The 16,405-nt window shown below is 38.4% G+C and overlaps 1 protein-coding gene across 7 annotated transcripts in view; it reads left to right on the top strand.

The window, feature by feature from the left end:
* mast2 (microtubule associated serine/threonine kinase 2) overlaps positions 1–16,405 on the top strand; it is a 185,850-nt gene that overhangs the window by 87,122 nt on the left and 82,323 nt on the right. Inside the window, exon 1 of one of the 7 annotated variants that reach the window (XM_065264992.2) lies at positions 5,066–6,721. The exons of the other annotated variants lie outside the window; for them this stretch is intronic. Coding sequence (XP_065121064.2) covers positions 6,683–6,721 — 39 coding nt within the window. The 5' untranslated portion in view covers positions 5,066–6,682. Of the gene's footprint in view, positions 1–5,065; positions 6,722–16,405 lie in introns of those variants that run through there. 7 annotated transcript variants of the gene reach the window in all.

Here is a 16,405-nt window from a genome sequence, read left to right as displayed (position 1 = left end):
CCGGATTATACTAAAATTAGCTAAAAATATTATGCCTGACCCTCTGTTTCGTATTGCTCTTCAGTTGTTCTTGAAGAGGTTTATTTTGAGGAACATTGGCTGCCTTCAATAGCAGATGTCTCGTTCTCACACCTTTTGTTAACTGGCAAAATTTCAGCTACTGGGTAAATATGAGGTAGCGCCCTATATTCAGAGAACAGTTTTGTTGACTCATTTTGATGGATTATATTAGCTGTCTAGTACTTGACTTTAGCATTGCCCATTGAACTTGAATGGATTAAATCAGTCTCCTTATGTCTAAGTGTGTAAATGTTTTTTATTTCATATGTGGGCTGTTTATTTGAAGTAATTTCCTAAGATATAGAATTATGTTTCTTAATGAACAAAAATCAGGAACAGCTGTCAATTACTGACTTTTTCTCTTCTTATAATCATCACAATGAGGGGGACAAGCCCACTCCCCACCGTATCCAAATTAGTGGTTTAACAATTTAGAATTTTTAGTGGTTGATTTGTAATACACTTCTCCCCTCTCAGTCTTGATAATTTAGTAACATTCTGCTATTTACTGTATGATATGAAAACATTGTGAAAAAGAGCTTCACATTTAAGGGTCCTTGTGCCTAATCTAATGCAGGGGTTCTCAACCTTTTGCAATTGCCCACCAATGATTGTTTAAAAACATTAGAGGACCACCTTTCAAAATATGATAGTATGAATAACACAAAATGTATGCCTTTCGCATCACTATAAAGGTAAAAGGTGGTACCCTTAGGTGGTACCTATTTGTAGACGAATGAGAAATGCCATTGCTTCCAATTGGTTACCAAACCACAGGTGTCATTTCCAGTGGAAAACAAGTTCCACCTTTAAAGGGCGATTTATAGTCGTGCGTAGGTCCTACGCCGTAGCTATCCGTAGCCTGTGCGTAGCTCTGCGTAGCCTGACGCGCACCTCACAAAATTTCTAACAGCGCGTAGGCTCTATCGACGCGGACGGCGACGCACAAGTATAAATGAAAACCGACGCGGAACCTACGCCGTCGCGGCTACGCCGTAGGACCTACGCACGACTATAAATCGCCCTTAAGGCTTAGACTTTATTTATATTATTGTAGTAGTCAAGGGTAGCACATAGTCCTATCTTTAAAGTAAAAATATACAGCCATCAAAAAACGTATGCTGCGTTTACACCAACTGCGTTTCAGGGCGCCAAAACCGTGTCTACCGCACCTAGTTTGCCGCTTAAACAGTTTGAATGCATTCGCACGTGTAGAGCGAAGTAGACGCGTGGAAAAAGCAAGCATTTGACGCGCGTCAGAGGCAAAATCCGCTTCTTGTGGGAGGGGCAAGTGCTATGCGGTTGTCTGTTTGCAGGATGGCTGATGTTGATTGTGCATTTATCGAGAGAGTTACCGGTTTGTATTGGTCACCTTACTATAGGGGGAAAATAAATGGCGCGGGTCGATAAACGTCACGTGACTCAAAAGTGAAATGTATATTTACAACTCACCAGGTTGCCCAAAGTCCTCACTGACACTCTTCCAGGCGAGGTCCTTTTTATTCCTGTCTCTATAGAAATCCGAAATTGTGTCGTATAGCTCCGGGTGATTGCTCACGGACAATATCAAGCCTTCATGCTGAATGAGTGACTCTGGGCGGGGCTGCCGCCACAGCAGCAAGCAGGCGCCTGATTGGTTAACGCAGCGCGAAAATCCACCAAAGTTCAAATTTTTCAACTCAGGTGTCAGCTGCAAATTCTCGTCAAACGCAAAATGCACAAAAAGCACCATTCGCACGTACCGCGCCATACGCTCAATTCACGCCATTCGCGAACGAGGCAGAAACGCGTCTTCCGTGCCACACTAAACGCCTCATCCATGCCGCGCGACCTCCAGACGCGCGTCAACGCGTCTTCGCATTGACTTAAAATTGAAATCACTCGCGCTTGCCGCCTCTGCCGCGTCTGCTGTAAGATACCACTTCAAGACTTTTTTTTTCTAAATGTACTTTTTATAGGTGTGTATTTAAGTAAATACTTTAAAAAAATTGCATTTATTTACTGAGATTTGAAATAGGAAAAAGTGGTCAAATTACAAAAAAGATTAAGGTTTAAAATACTGCAAAAAACAAATAATGTTAAAAAATGTTTTTACCTGTACTTAGGAATAGTTCAAAATTGAATATTTGATTGAATAGTCTAACTCTGATTTTTAATCACATCTTTCCTGTGTCTTGGCATGTTCTCAGTCTTTTGCATTGCTGTTGGGTGACTTCTAAGGTTTCCTTTTGTTAGAATTTAACAGATATTTGAATAAAACTGTTGCAATACATGCAGAAATGATGAAAGGCAAAACTGGAGTGGTTTCTCAAATTATTCTCTTTCATTTTTCAGCGGCTATATTAAAAATCATTTCTAGTAGTACACATACAAAAAATTAAAAGCGTCTTTATGTGACGCATAAGCCAAACAAATGAAAGTACCTTGCACATTAAAAAGTGACGGAAAAGGGAAAAACCCTGAGTGTCCAAAAGTGATGCGGAATGCATTTCAAAAAGTGACGCAAACTTAACTGCAGGGGTAGGCTTTTGCTTTTTTCAGGATAGCGCACACTGGAGCACCGCGGCAGATTCCGCCAGTGCTTAAAGGGCCATTCACATTATAACGATAGCTGTAACTTTTAAAAATATAGTTTTGAAAATCGTTTTATGTTAAAGAGAATAGTGGAGTTCACACCAGAACTATAACACAAAAAATTCAATGAACAATATCGTTGGGAGCACTTTCTGAGCGATCTTTCCCCCAACCTGATAAATGATAAACTATTGACAACCAATCAAATCTATTTGAACGTCAAGTGCACGCGCACTTGAAATTACAGCGAAGAAGCTCATTGCTAAGGTCCATAACATAAAATTATCCAGCGCTGATGCAGTTGCTGTGAAATTCACTACTTGATGCTTTTTTTCTACCACTGACTACGCCAAAAGATAAGATATTATTAGATTCACTGTTGAGAGTTATGCGAAGCGCAGCCTGTTGCTGGTTACCCGCTGTGTAAATGCTACAAGAACAGCACAGTTACACATTTAATGACATGTAAACAATTGCAAAAGTTTTTATTACAAGAAATATCCAATATAAGTTAATGCCATTAAAGGCAAGTGATTTGTGCGAGTGCCACGCATGTGAGCAAAATAGCATAAAGTTATCGATATGATGTGAAAGCTAATCTTTTTACCGTTATAGTTATCGTAATAATGTGAGCGGCCCTTAAATTTGAAATATGCAGTGTGCAACCCCCTTAATCTAATGTGTGTTGACTGCATCTGCCTGAACAAATGTTTTGTCTGACATAAATTAAATTTTAATAAAAAATGAAAGTTAATTTTTTTCAAAATTAATTATGTTCAAACATAAATCGTCTTTTATGCTTTTATTATATTCAAACATAAATTGGCTTAAATAATGCATCTTGAAGAGATGTTTTTATTCATATGAATTTAAAGGAAAAGTTTGATGTAAAATTAGAAGATTTGTCAATTAAAAAATAAAATAAATAAATAAATAATAATAATAATTTTAATAATAATAATAATAAATAAAAATAATTAGCTCTGCCTAGGTGGCCCACCAGATGTCGCCCCAAGGCCCAAAGCCCACTGGTTAAAAATCACTGATATAATGCACATATAATAATATCATAAACCAGATAACTTCTTTGAACTTATATAACAACATTTATGATATTTTTAAGATATTTATTTGGAGAAGTGTAAACAACGGGATCTAGGAATCACAATTTCAAATTCACAATTTCGTTTTGTTTGCCCAACTGAAAGACACAAAAGCCCCAGTACATCTGGCTGCCGGTTTTAGAACCCTCGTTTACTAGTTTGCTTTTATTATCTCCAATGATTAGGAGTTTTTTCCTTGTATCCAGCATCTCATACATCATTTCCCTTTATTACAACATATAGCACGTACAAATAAAACAAATTTCAATTTTTTTTAAAATCTTTTCTCGTCTTTTATGCTTTTACGATATTTAAACATAAATTGGCTTAAATAATGCATCTTGAATAGATGATTTAGTCATATTTATAGAAAAATCTTGATGCAAAAATAAGAAGATTTGTCAATTAAAAAAATAAATAAATAAATAAATAACTAATAATAACCTATAGCACGTACAAATAAAACCAATTTCAAAGATAACATAACACACACAGTTTTGCATTTTTCTACCAAATATTTTATTTTATTAATTTATAACACAAGCTGATTTCCCACAGTGCATGTCTCTACACACCTACAGTTACTGTGGTTTGTCATTGTCTGACCTTGACCTGACTACAGTGTTGTGCACACAATGATAAACAAACATAAACTTAAATATAAAGGATCCCTATAACCTGTTGTTCACTTTGTTTTACTAATACTGTTAATTTTCACACACTCACTTTATATGAACATATTAAACATACATATGTTTCCTGCCTATACTGCTGTATATATGCATATCCCAAACATGTTTGTGTTCTGGGCTGTGTAGCAATGGCAATGTTCTGACTTTATATGATAATCCCTCCTGCTTTTGTTTGCGCTCTCCCTTGAGATGAACACAGCCGCTGCTAATGCATCACTGTACAGAAAGAAAGCTCTGCACAATCTCATTAAACTGTCATTACTGCATGCACTGATATTAGGCTCACTTATTTTCCTTTTATAAAATGCATACACCCTGTATAAAAAGGCTAGGAGAAGCATTAAGAATTCGACAGGAATATATTCGTAAACTGCATTTGCGTTCCTTGTAGAATTGGGTTAGAATTGTAAGAATGGAAGAAAATCATTCGTGTGTATGTGTGTTTTGATGTTTTTGGTGTAAATCAGACCGTTGTGAGCAGAATGGCAGAGAAGGGAGTGAAAGGGAGGAGCCTTTTCACTCCCCCATTCATATTATGCAAATAGTGCTGAGCCTGCCTGCGTCTGATTGGCTGCCTGGATGTGTTGCTGGCTGATAGGACAGATAAAGCAGCATTCAGCAGCGAGACGCTGGGGAGAGGAGGAGGAAAGGAGCTTATAAGGAACGGAAGAGAGAGAAACACAAGATACAGAATGCTTTTAGATATAATACAGCTATTATGGGATGTATAGATTTCATATATTTAGACATTTACCTGCTCTTACTAGCAGTTTTCCAAAAGAAGATGGCAAATGTTTCACACCAAAGACAAGATTAAATGTGATTGGATTGTTACCCTACCGTAGCGGCTCCTCTTCAGCTGGCAGCCCATTCACAAACAGCGGACCGTTGTAAACGCTATGACAGGCGCATAGATGGGGAAATTTTGAGTGACACTTTTCTCTGCATCATCCTCCTGCACGGATTGTTTATTTTATCCTTGATCAAGGCTGTTTTCAGAAGACCAGTCTTGGCTGGAGTCCAGTTCATCTGACTGAGCTCAGGAAGCCGAGGAGATGTGCTAAGAAAAAGACAAGCAATCAGCGTGAGTGCGGCGTCTGTTTGCACCTGCCACTGAAAAGACAGATCTGCCAGCACGGCTTTTGTCGCCTGCCTGGCGAATGAGAGACGGAGGCCTCCCGGCCGAGGGGAATGGAATCCAGCCATGCGGCTCTGACTGGAGTTGTTGTTTGTCTTGTGCTGTCAGTGGGCAGCGTTTGCCTGCGCTGTCCTGCTGCTGCTCCTGACTGTTTCCAGATAATATCAAAAGCGTAGGCTGAAAAAATTCCCTGCCTGTCTGACTCCCTTCCTTTTTGAGGTTGTCACTAAGCCTCTCTTGCTTGTTTACTTCGATTACCGGTTAGGTGAATGGATGCTTGGGTCTGCACTAGGGATAAACTTCACTTGTGGGTCAGTTTAAAGTAGTGCACACTTTAGACTGATTTTGCATCTCTGGAGGACTGTGCTGGCCTGAATATTTTTCTATTTTCATCCACCGAAGTGCCATTTTTATCATTCACTGCCCACTGGTTACACAGAAGCGGTAGTTTCCATAGAAATGAAGATATCTGGGAATCTCTGGATATAGAGAGTGTCGGAGCGAGGTGAAGGATAGGCACTGGACAAGAACTCCGTTCCGCTTTCTTGAGTCCTGGGTGAGGAAAGGTTTGATGTTAGTGCAGGTGGAGGTCACCTGTTCGGGATAGATGAATGAAGAAAAAGAGTTTCGTAGAGACGCACGTTTTAGGAAGAGAAGGAAACATACAGAGATGTTCTGAAAGCTTTCCTATTTCCGAGCCGCCCGAAGCAGAACAAAAATGTGTGAAATGCTCTTCTGCTCTCAATTGACTCTTTATGTGCCCCCGGTTTGAACTGTTGTTCTCATTTTTCAGTTCCTGGAATACAAAATCTATACTGCCAATTCACAGACTGTATCATTTTCATTTCTGCAGAGATTCCATTACAGCATTACAAGACTGTTGTAGCATGCGGGACAGTCTTTTGCTAATCTTGTAAGATGATCGCATCTGTTTTCCTCTGCATATGCAGTGGGGTATGACATCAGCAAAGTGGGGATTATCAACCCAAATCTATAGTTGCTGATCGTATCATTAGTGCCTCGCATGGAATTCTGCTGATTCTTGGGTACAGAACTTTATCTTTTGGCACAAAAGTGTAATAAGTTCACTAAAGTCAGCATCAAGATATAAGACGATGGACGACTCCAGTATATTAAGGCGAAGAGGTCTCCAGGTAAAGATGAATACATCAGTTGTCTTAGAAACACTTAAAAAAGTCCTATGAAAGGAGTTTCACTTTTCTGATTGTGTGTGTGTGTGTGTCTGTGTCTGTGTCTGTGTGTTTGTATATGTGTATGTGTATGTGTGTGTGTGTGTGTGTGTGTTTAAAACTTTCCCTGGGATTATTTAGTTTAAATTTGGTTTAAATGGAACTAAAATATTATTATTATTATTATTATTATTACTATGATTCACTATATATTAAGATTTCATCCTTCGAGTCAGCTTGCTTGCTTGTTGCTGCAATGTGTCAGCACATTTACTTACATTATGCACTGCAGTAAGCAAGGAGCCTCACATTAGTTCACGTTAGTTAACAAAATGGTTACTTTACAAACAAGAAAATGTGGCTCTCACTGATAAAATATTTTGGTGCGCTAGAAGGACGTTAATTTGTTGTTGAATTCAGCATTTTTTCACCAATAGCAAATTTAATACATCACATCTGCTTGTCTGTCCCTCATTCCTGAAATTATTTGCTTACTAGCAGCCGTGTCCCTTTTCCTGTTTGAATAATTTTAGGAACTGTCAGTAGTCATCATTGTGATATACAGAGTTTAAATAGATACAAATATTTGCTTGTTAAGCAGATTAAAGGGGGCATATGGGGTGGTGATGGCGCAGTGGATAAGACACACGCCTTTGATGTGAGAGACCCGGTTCGAATCCACTGTGACACACCATTGTGTCCCTGAGCAAGACACTTAACCCCTAGTTGCTCCAGGGGCGTGCGACCTGTGATATATATAGCAATTGTAAGTCGCTTTGGATAAAAGCGTCAGCTAAATAAAAAAAATACCATAATAATAATAATAACATGTCATAAAAATCTGACTTTTTCCATGTTTAAAGGCACACCATGGAACTTTTTGGCCACTAAGGGGTGTTAGACATGTATTTTTCACGTCTAGCGCCCCTAGAGGCCACAAGTGCTGCAGCACTGTCGCAAAGGAAAAGAAGACAACTCTTTAGGTCACAAAGTGTGCTTTCCAGCATGTCATGTGTCATATAATATAATTTCATGGGTTTTATTTTCATCAAACAGCAAAAAAATCGCATAGCTCACATTTACAAGCCAGTTGTAACGGTGGTCGCTTGGTTAAAATTTATATTAAAAAAATATTGCTCTAAAGGGGGATCGAACCCAGATCGCCTGTGTCGTAGGTCCATGATGCCACCACAATGTCACGTGATATAAGTCTCTCTCTAAACTCTCCAAGTAGCTTCCAGTAAAATTCACGTTAAAAAGAGTGTTCGGGCGCCAGACAGAATTTATGCAAAGCAATTTAACATTACTTACTAGTACAAAAGCATGAGGGCCAAGTCAGCATCGGTCAGAAACCCCTCCTCCTTCTTTAGTTCACGCCAGCGAGCAAACGCTGGCCCAAAATATTTGATCCTCGTCCTTCTTTTTATTCTGTCACTCTCCCCTTTTCTCTTTCTGGTTTCCTCCGACAAAACCTTGGGTTTCTTTTTCTAAGTTGCTGCTTCAGCCATGACAAAAACATCAGGAAAATAAATAGTTGCGACGCTCTCACGTCCGAATTTGAGAAAGTGGAGAAAGTGACGTATGCTGTAAAGCAGATTTTTGTAGTTTTTTGTTTTGTGCTCGGGTTACTACCCGAAACCCCAAGTTTAAAAGTACGAGTAAAAGCGATACAGACCCCGTCAGGCCATGGTGGACATGTCATTCAACAACTATTTTAAGTCGATGTACCATCACAAGGGTCTTGAAAATATATTATGAAGGTTGAAAAACTACAAAGTATCACTTTAAGTGCTATAATTGAGTCTCTAATGCTTCTATCAACCTAGAAAATATGAAGAAGAACAACCCAGTCACATTCTCTTCAAACATGTGAAAAATAGGTCATTGAAATTTGGCACCCCTTGTGATGTCAGAAGGGGATAATACCGCCCCTTAATCTGCACTTTCCAACCACGGCACTGCCATTTAGTAAAGAGATCAGCTCATTTGCATTTAAAGGGACACCCCCAAAAATGGCATATTTTTGCTTACACCTACAAGCTGGCAATTTTAATGTGCTATCATAAATTATCTACATGGTATTTTGAGGTAGAACTTCACATGCGTACTCTGGGGACACCAAATACCTTTTTTACATCTTAAAAAAGTCTTGTGAAATGTCCCCATTAAAAATAAATAATGTGGACAGGTATAAAGAGTTTTAAAATATAACCTGGTTAAAAGTTCAATTCTAGCAGCAGGAACTCTTAACAAGTGAAGCATGTTTGTCACCCCCTCATCATGGGGCAAATTCAACTCAGTTGGGTCCGTTATCATGCACATACCTTACCCTAGCGTGATTAAAACAGCTCAAGGTATTCAGGCTCTGGCTGGCTTTACACAAACACTCACTTATATATAGGCACACATTAACACATAATCACCTAACCGAGTGAGTATGATCACACCCATCAACAAATTTATTTTCAGCTCTCTTCACACCCACCTCCTGTACAGGCTTCTCTCTTGCTAAATTTTACAGTTTAAATGTCTTTTAAATCTGCTACAGCTAGTTCAAGTAAATATAAAGAGATTGCTTCAATAGACACTAATACAGTAACAAAAGATACAAGGCGTACCATATATAAAATCTATAGTGTCATATGTTACATTAACCCCACAAAACACTGCAGGATTTAGGTTTCAATTTTTTTTGTTATTCAGCTCCCTGTCCTCTGGGCTTTAAGTGTGGATGATATTAGTAAACAAGATAAAAAGAGATATGACAATGTCCTGCTGTAATTTGGATAATATAAAGGCTCTTGTGAAGTGAAGCAAAGCAGAATTGCAATAAAGTGTCATTTACTAGAAAGGCATTTCACTTTTGAAGTAGCGTTGTGCCCTGAGGAGTGTTGTTGTTGATGCCGTTTGTGCTTCTGTGTTTGCATTGCAAAGCATCAATAGCAGCCTAGGCACAGTTTGTTTTTATTCTGGGTAACAGTGTGTTTTAGACAGTTCTCTGTTGTGTCTACTTTTGTGTTTTCGCCTGTGGGCTAGTTGTGGTTGTGCTGAACTTTGTGTTGTGTCTGCTCTTTGAATTGTGCAGTGATTCCTCTGTAAATCCACCACAGGGCTTTCTGTCTGCCAGAGCTGGACAGTGAAATGAAGCAGCAGGCTTATTGTGCACCTACTGGAACATCTCATTCAACTTCATATCCTGAAACTAAACGTAGTTAGAGCAACAAACACACATCTTGAATGGGCGCTCTGGTTGAGGTCCATATTTTGTGCAAATGTATTGACTGATTGCTGATGAATAGGTCATTATGGCTTTAAGCCATGGATTTCCTTAATGCTCTAAAGTGGTCTGGGCAATAAGTCACATGGGGACCGGACCCAATACAACTGCCTGTCGTGAGACACAGTGCTGTGGAAAGCCCACATTTGGCAGTGTTTATTGGTAGAGGTTAAAGGCTGAGGGGGGAGGCTAAATCTCCGTAATGCATTTGAGTGGTCTCTTGAGGTCCAAGCCTGTTAAATGCCTTTTCTTCAGTGTCACATGCCCAAAGCAATCAAACCTTAGCTTTCTGGTTATTTAACTGTTTGTGCTAATTGCTAAGGCAGTGCAGCCATTCAGATAAAGGCTATGCATTACTGTGATTTTACCATGGGAAAGAAGTGTAAAATAATTGTATTAATAATAAATGTGTATTAATAATAAATCTTAGATAAGCAATTCTTCTAGCATATAATTGAGCTCAAGCACAAGTTTAGGCTGTTCGTTGTTGCCAAACAGTGTACCAACTTTACATGTCAATATACCTGTAGACATAGACGTCAGAAGCATTATATGTGGGTGGGACAAGACCCACCCACTTTTTAAGACCAATGATATTGGGCCCACTCACTTTGTCCTCTAATTTAACGCATATGCCTGTTCACTTGTCAGAGTGCAGTCAGTCAAATCCATTCCACTAGAGGAGTGCCCTCATAAATCGGTTCCGCATTTTAGCTACAGCCTTGACTTCCACTCCGCTGCTTCCTTGAATCCATTCCACTTGCCTTATTTAGGGTTCATATAATTTAAACTCCATTTCGTGATTCTGGAAGATTTCACTACTTTGAAAAGAATGTGGCATCATCTCCAGTAAATGTTTTGGACCCACCCACATTTTTTCCCACCCACAGGTTCAGTCATAATGCAAAGCAAACTGAAAATCTCCTGCCTAAATTAAAAAAAAATCATGTTGATTTAAGTTAATGGGCCCTGTTTTAACAATCTAAGCGCATGGTCTAAAAGTGCACAGTCTCAACGGGCGTGTCCGAGTCCACTTTTGCTAATAGAACAATCGGAAAAATGGTTTGTGCGCCAAACGCACCATCTAAAAGGGTTGTTCTTATTCTTATAATGAGTAATGGGTGTGTTTTGGGTGTAACGTGCAATAAACCAACGAGAGTCTCAGCTCTCATCCCCTTTAAAAGCCAGTTGGGCTCGCTATGCCGATTCACTATTTAGATGGCGGAAATTGTAAATTGAAAAACTAAACGGAGGAAGAAGACACCCAGTTTAAGATTGATGTTAAAAATTGCGTTGTTTTCATTTGTTTTAAAATGGTTATTTTCCTTTAAAAGTTGTTTTCGTTCGGTCATGGAAGTAAAATTAGCAGGCTTTTAAATTGCAGTCTATGTATGGATAGCCTACATGATCAATGTAATCTTAAAGAATAATTTAAAAATATTCAAGGAAAGGTTTGTACTCTAAAAAAACGTTATATTTGTAACAAACAGAAGATAAATAATTTGCAAACGTGTGGAGAGCCGAAATGTTTCGGCACTTGGACAGCGCCGTAAGTGTTTTGAAAAGCATTACTTAAAAAAGGTTCTCACCTCAACATATTCAGAGGTACAAAGTCATCATATACAATAAATCCTTGGGGTAGCATTTAAAAAAGAATACATTTCAAAATAGATGCCATATTTCCATTTGTTTAAAGCAAAACATTTAAGTACGTACCAGGCTACAGATTAAGCATTCTAACATCTTATAATCGGTCCTCATTTATGTCCAAGAGACTCCGTAATAATCTTTTACGTTTTAATCCGTTAATTTTCACATTTAAAATGTTTGTGTGCTGCTGCGCATCCATGTGTGTGATAACCAAACGCGCGTTTTATAGTCGCATTTTACAAACAAAATAACAAAAACAATTCTGTAGTCTATTTTAGTTGCCTCAAAATAGCAATGGGCCTGAACACACCTCTTTTTCAGACCAGAACTCCCATTAGCGCAAAATGTTGCGCAAATGCATTTGCTATTTAAACAATGTGGCACTAAACGTGATAATTGCGCCGAGTTGAAACTAGCAAAAGACACTTGCGTCGCACATCGCGCTGCATTGCGCTGGGTGTATGATAGGGCCCAATATGTTTAAATAAATAAATTGGCCAAGAGGCAAAATGTATGATTTTTTTTTGCCAAAATTTAAAAAATAAGCCAAAGATTTTAAGTCAGTTTTAAAATAATGCAATTGTGTTTGATAGAGAATCAGCATCAATGGTGTTAAAAATGATATGAATAATAAACAAGGAAAACAATATTTTTTGAGTTGTTATGTACAGTAAAGATGAAATATCTAAGAAACCTTAATATATAGTAATAATAAGAGTTTAAAACCTTTCTGTGAAACAGCCTCTTTATCAAATTAGGCTTTGCAGCTCTACCTTTATATGAAATTATATATGCCACTAATTCATTGCCAACTTTAATCCTATCAAAATATTTATAGCATTACTTAATTTTAGGTTTATTTGTGTTTTAGCCCTTTTCATGGATTTTGTATGATATTTTGCATGTCACAGAAATATATAGGTTAATCTGTGTCATTAAGATTATTGTTAAGACAAACACACAAACACTTAAACCATGTCTTGAACCTCATTGTTCTTTTACATGCTTCCTGTGGGCTAGATAAGATCATATCACCATGTCAACCAAAAATGGTTTTAGGCAGTTAATTGGTCAGTGCACCCTTTGTTAAGGCATGAGCTTTCCGGTCTCAGTTCTCTTTGTTACTTATTTTGATTGGCTAAAGACAGAGGTGTTGGTCATCAGGGACTTTGGTCTGCTGGTGAAGATGGGCTCTGGAGGAGTGGAGTAAGAAGGTGCCACAGGGCTCTTCATCTTTTAGTTTCCCCCATTTTCTGACAGGTTAGAGTGTCAAATTGTTCTTATGCCCTGGTGCGTTTGTAGACGAGGGTTTCAGACATCGGGAGATTGTACCTGCAGGCTGTATTGAATGGGGAAAAAAAGGGAGGAGGTGATGGAGAGGGTGCAGCTTTTGGGGAATGAGCTCTTTAGGGGGTGGTTTTGCTGGTAATGGTGTGTTTTTGGCTCACCTTGCTTTTTTATTAATCACGCTGGTCTGGTGCAGTGACCTACTTTATGTTCATCTATTGTCAGCTGCGGGCCCCGACGAGCAATTTCCAACTGGATGTATACACCAGTGTTGTCACAAGAACATAATTGATACCACAACCAGTGAACTTTTATTAATAATTCAGAATAATTTTGATGCGACAGCAAAATGAATGCAATACATAGCATAGTTGTTTATTTGAGTAGTACCAGTACCAGAGTGGTTCTCTCAGAGTCATTGAATTTCATTAAATAAAATAGCCTGAGTAAATTTTTTTGTGGTTTTTATAGTTTTCTCATTGATAGTAAAAAATTGACCATGGCCCCTAACGGTCAGTTTATGGTTTTCCTGCCTACACGTAATGAGCACCTATGTGTAAAAATCATCTGGTGAATTTCTCAGCATGCAAAAACTTGGGTAATAAATATCCACCTTCTTCACAATCTTTTAAATGTGTCTTCTGGCTGTGTACCAGTGGTTTTAATTCAGCAAGGAATTATTGTATCTGGGCCCTTTGAGCAAAAACAGTGTATCAAGTAAACTGCTTTTACTTTAGCAGATTAAAAGTAAATACTTAAGTAGTAAATACTTGTTATATTTGTCTCAGTCTGACACAGATATTCATATAAAGGTAGTGTGAAGAGTCTTAGGAGTGTATGCTGGAAGCTAGCATTCATGCCCTGCTTTAGGATCCTACAAGCAGAACCGAAGACTGTTAGCCTGCAGGCGCTCATTGAATTGGTATGGAGTCCGTCTGTGTTTTCTCAAGCAATCAATACTGACTTTATCTGAGGCCGGGCAGGTAGGGGATGACTGAAAAACTGTTGTGTGAACTGTTAATATAAAAAAATACAGTAATGGTGTCTGTTCATAGAAAGGTTGGTTTGTCAAGTGCATTAGTCTTCCTAAATCCCTCTTTAATTAACCCAGATTTTTTTTGTGAAGCCTTTGGCAATACTCAGACTTGACTGATTTTCTATACAATGTTTGATTTAGGTAGTAACATGCATGTTAATAACGTGCAGCTGTGGTTTCATGTACTATTCCGATTCAGACAGGATTGGGATTTCTGTAATTATTGTGGGAGTGGATGTGGGCATTATTAAAGGGCATATACCCTGCTTTGGATGACATCTTTTGAAAATGTGATAATGGAAGCATAACAAGAAATTTAACAAATGTACAATTCTCAAAAAGCTTAAATGAATTGGGAAATTTGCTGTGAAAAGTAAAATAAAGTACAACACAGTTCTTATTGGATGGTAATTGGCTACATGATTTACTGATATCAGTTATTCTGTCCTCTGACTTTGTGGTTTCTTCTCTTCTTATCCAAATCTGGACTGAATCGATTTGTAAGTGTTAGATTTCCCCTGAGCTTGTAAAAAACAGCAGGTATTTTTTTCTCATTTCTACCAAGATTGTGTGTGAAAAGCTCATGCATGTTTTATTCAGATGGGATTATTATCACAAAGTACATCTCTGATGCACACATTTTTTCCTAACTTCCTTTGAGAAAACGTCCCGTACGAGGATATTTTTCTTTTGTTTTAAAAAAAAAGCTGAGATGATGGATTTCAGTTCTGTGCATGGTCTCCGTACTAGAATAATAAAACAGATCTTCTTTGTTTAGTCGATGGCTTTTGTTATTTTTCAAAACGAGATATCTTGCATAAACAGCTTGTGCAAAATGTTAAGCTGTGTAAAACATTTTCACTACTATGTGTATTTTCTCAGCCAAGTCAGATAGTTTCCAATGCAATGAAACATCTCTTAAATATGTATTAAAAGATACAAGATCACTCTGGGGCGGTGTCCCAGACAGAGTTTAGATTTAAAGGTCACATTCTTCCTGATCCCATTTTTCAAACTTTAGTTAGTGTGTAATGTTGCTGGAAGAGCATAAATAATACCTGCAAAATGATAAAGCTCAAAGTTCACTGCCAGGCAATATATTTTCAAAATATTTTCGATTTTTTTTTAGTTAAGGTGGTAGGGTTGTGCGGGTGGGTGCTGGCGAGGGCTTGGCAATCAAAGGGGTGGGGCGTATGCGTCATGATGAAAATAAATATATATATAACACTCAAATAAAACTGAATTTTGAAGAAACTATGACAGAAAATGAACACATACTAGATTATTAATGAATTTAATGTTTTACCTCCAATGGGAATAGCTGCGTGATGAAGTAAAACAGATGATTGATAAAGCAGATGTAGAACATCTGGCGAACGATGATTGATAGGGCAAAAATTTTAAAAACTGATTATTTTCCACTATTAATTACATCATCTTAAAGGAGTGTAACTACTGTTGCATGTAAATAATTCACATTAATAAAGTGAGCCATAGCGCTCCACCATTATGTTTAATCAACAGGCATGTGAAACCTAGCTAGCAGGTTGCTCAAACAACAAAATCACCAGCTAACTTACTTTAAATTTGCAAGAACTATAGACTAATACAATAACAGGCTTAAATAAACTCAAAACAAAAGTCCACTTACAGTTCTCACGGACACGCGTTTTATCAACTAGCTATCCTCCAGACATGACGGACCACGTCTTTATCTCATAACGGCCGCGTGGCGCGCGTTCACGCTCGCGGTGTGAACCGTGTCAGCGCTATTCTCCGAGATGTTTTATCAACTGCCTAGTTATCCTCCAGACAGTGAAGGTCCGAACCACGTCTTTCTCATTTCGTCATTGTGGCGCGCGTCCCCGCCCACGATGTGAAGCGAGTACACGCTATTCTCCGACATGCACTTGACGGCCTTTTGTGCAGCAACATTTTTTGGGGGGATGACCTAGTTAAGGCGGTAGGGTTTCCAAGCTTAGGCGGGCCGCCCGAACTGAAATGTGCTACGGGAAACCCTGATTTAATTTAACAGAATTCCCTTTTCAAAGCAGCAAATGGCCGGTTTGGACAATACTACTCTACTTCCCGGTTGAATGACATCAATATTAGAGTTTTTGACTAAACTCAGCCCACAGGAATGCGTCAGTCGGCAGCTAAGCTCAAACGGCTCTGGTAAGCTAAGCTGCTGTCGAATCACAACACACTAAACAGACTACACAATCAGAACTCGTTACATATTTCTGAAGGAGGGAAGACATCAGCCCGTTTTTAGGACGGTGAAAAGAGAGAGATAAGTAAATTGTGTGAAAATAGCACGTTTCTTACACGTGAAACATGAACACATGTTATAATGCGCACTGTAAACACAATCAAAGCTTCAAAAACACAGAAAGTA

This window comes from Paramisgurnus dabryanus, chromosome 7 (assembly GCF_030506205.2).
Source record: "Paramisgurnus dabryanus chromosome 7, PD_genome_1.1, whole genome shotgun sequence".
Classification (NCBI taxonomy): domain Eukaryota; kingdom Metazoa; phylum Chordata; class Actinopteri; order Cypriniformes; family Cobitidae; genus Paramisgurnus; species Paramisgurnus dabryanus.
The sequence above is the reverse complement of the archived record's forward strand: the minus strand, read 5'-3'. Positions and strand labels throughout refer to the sequence as shown.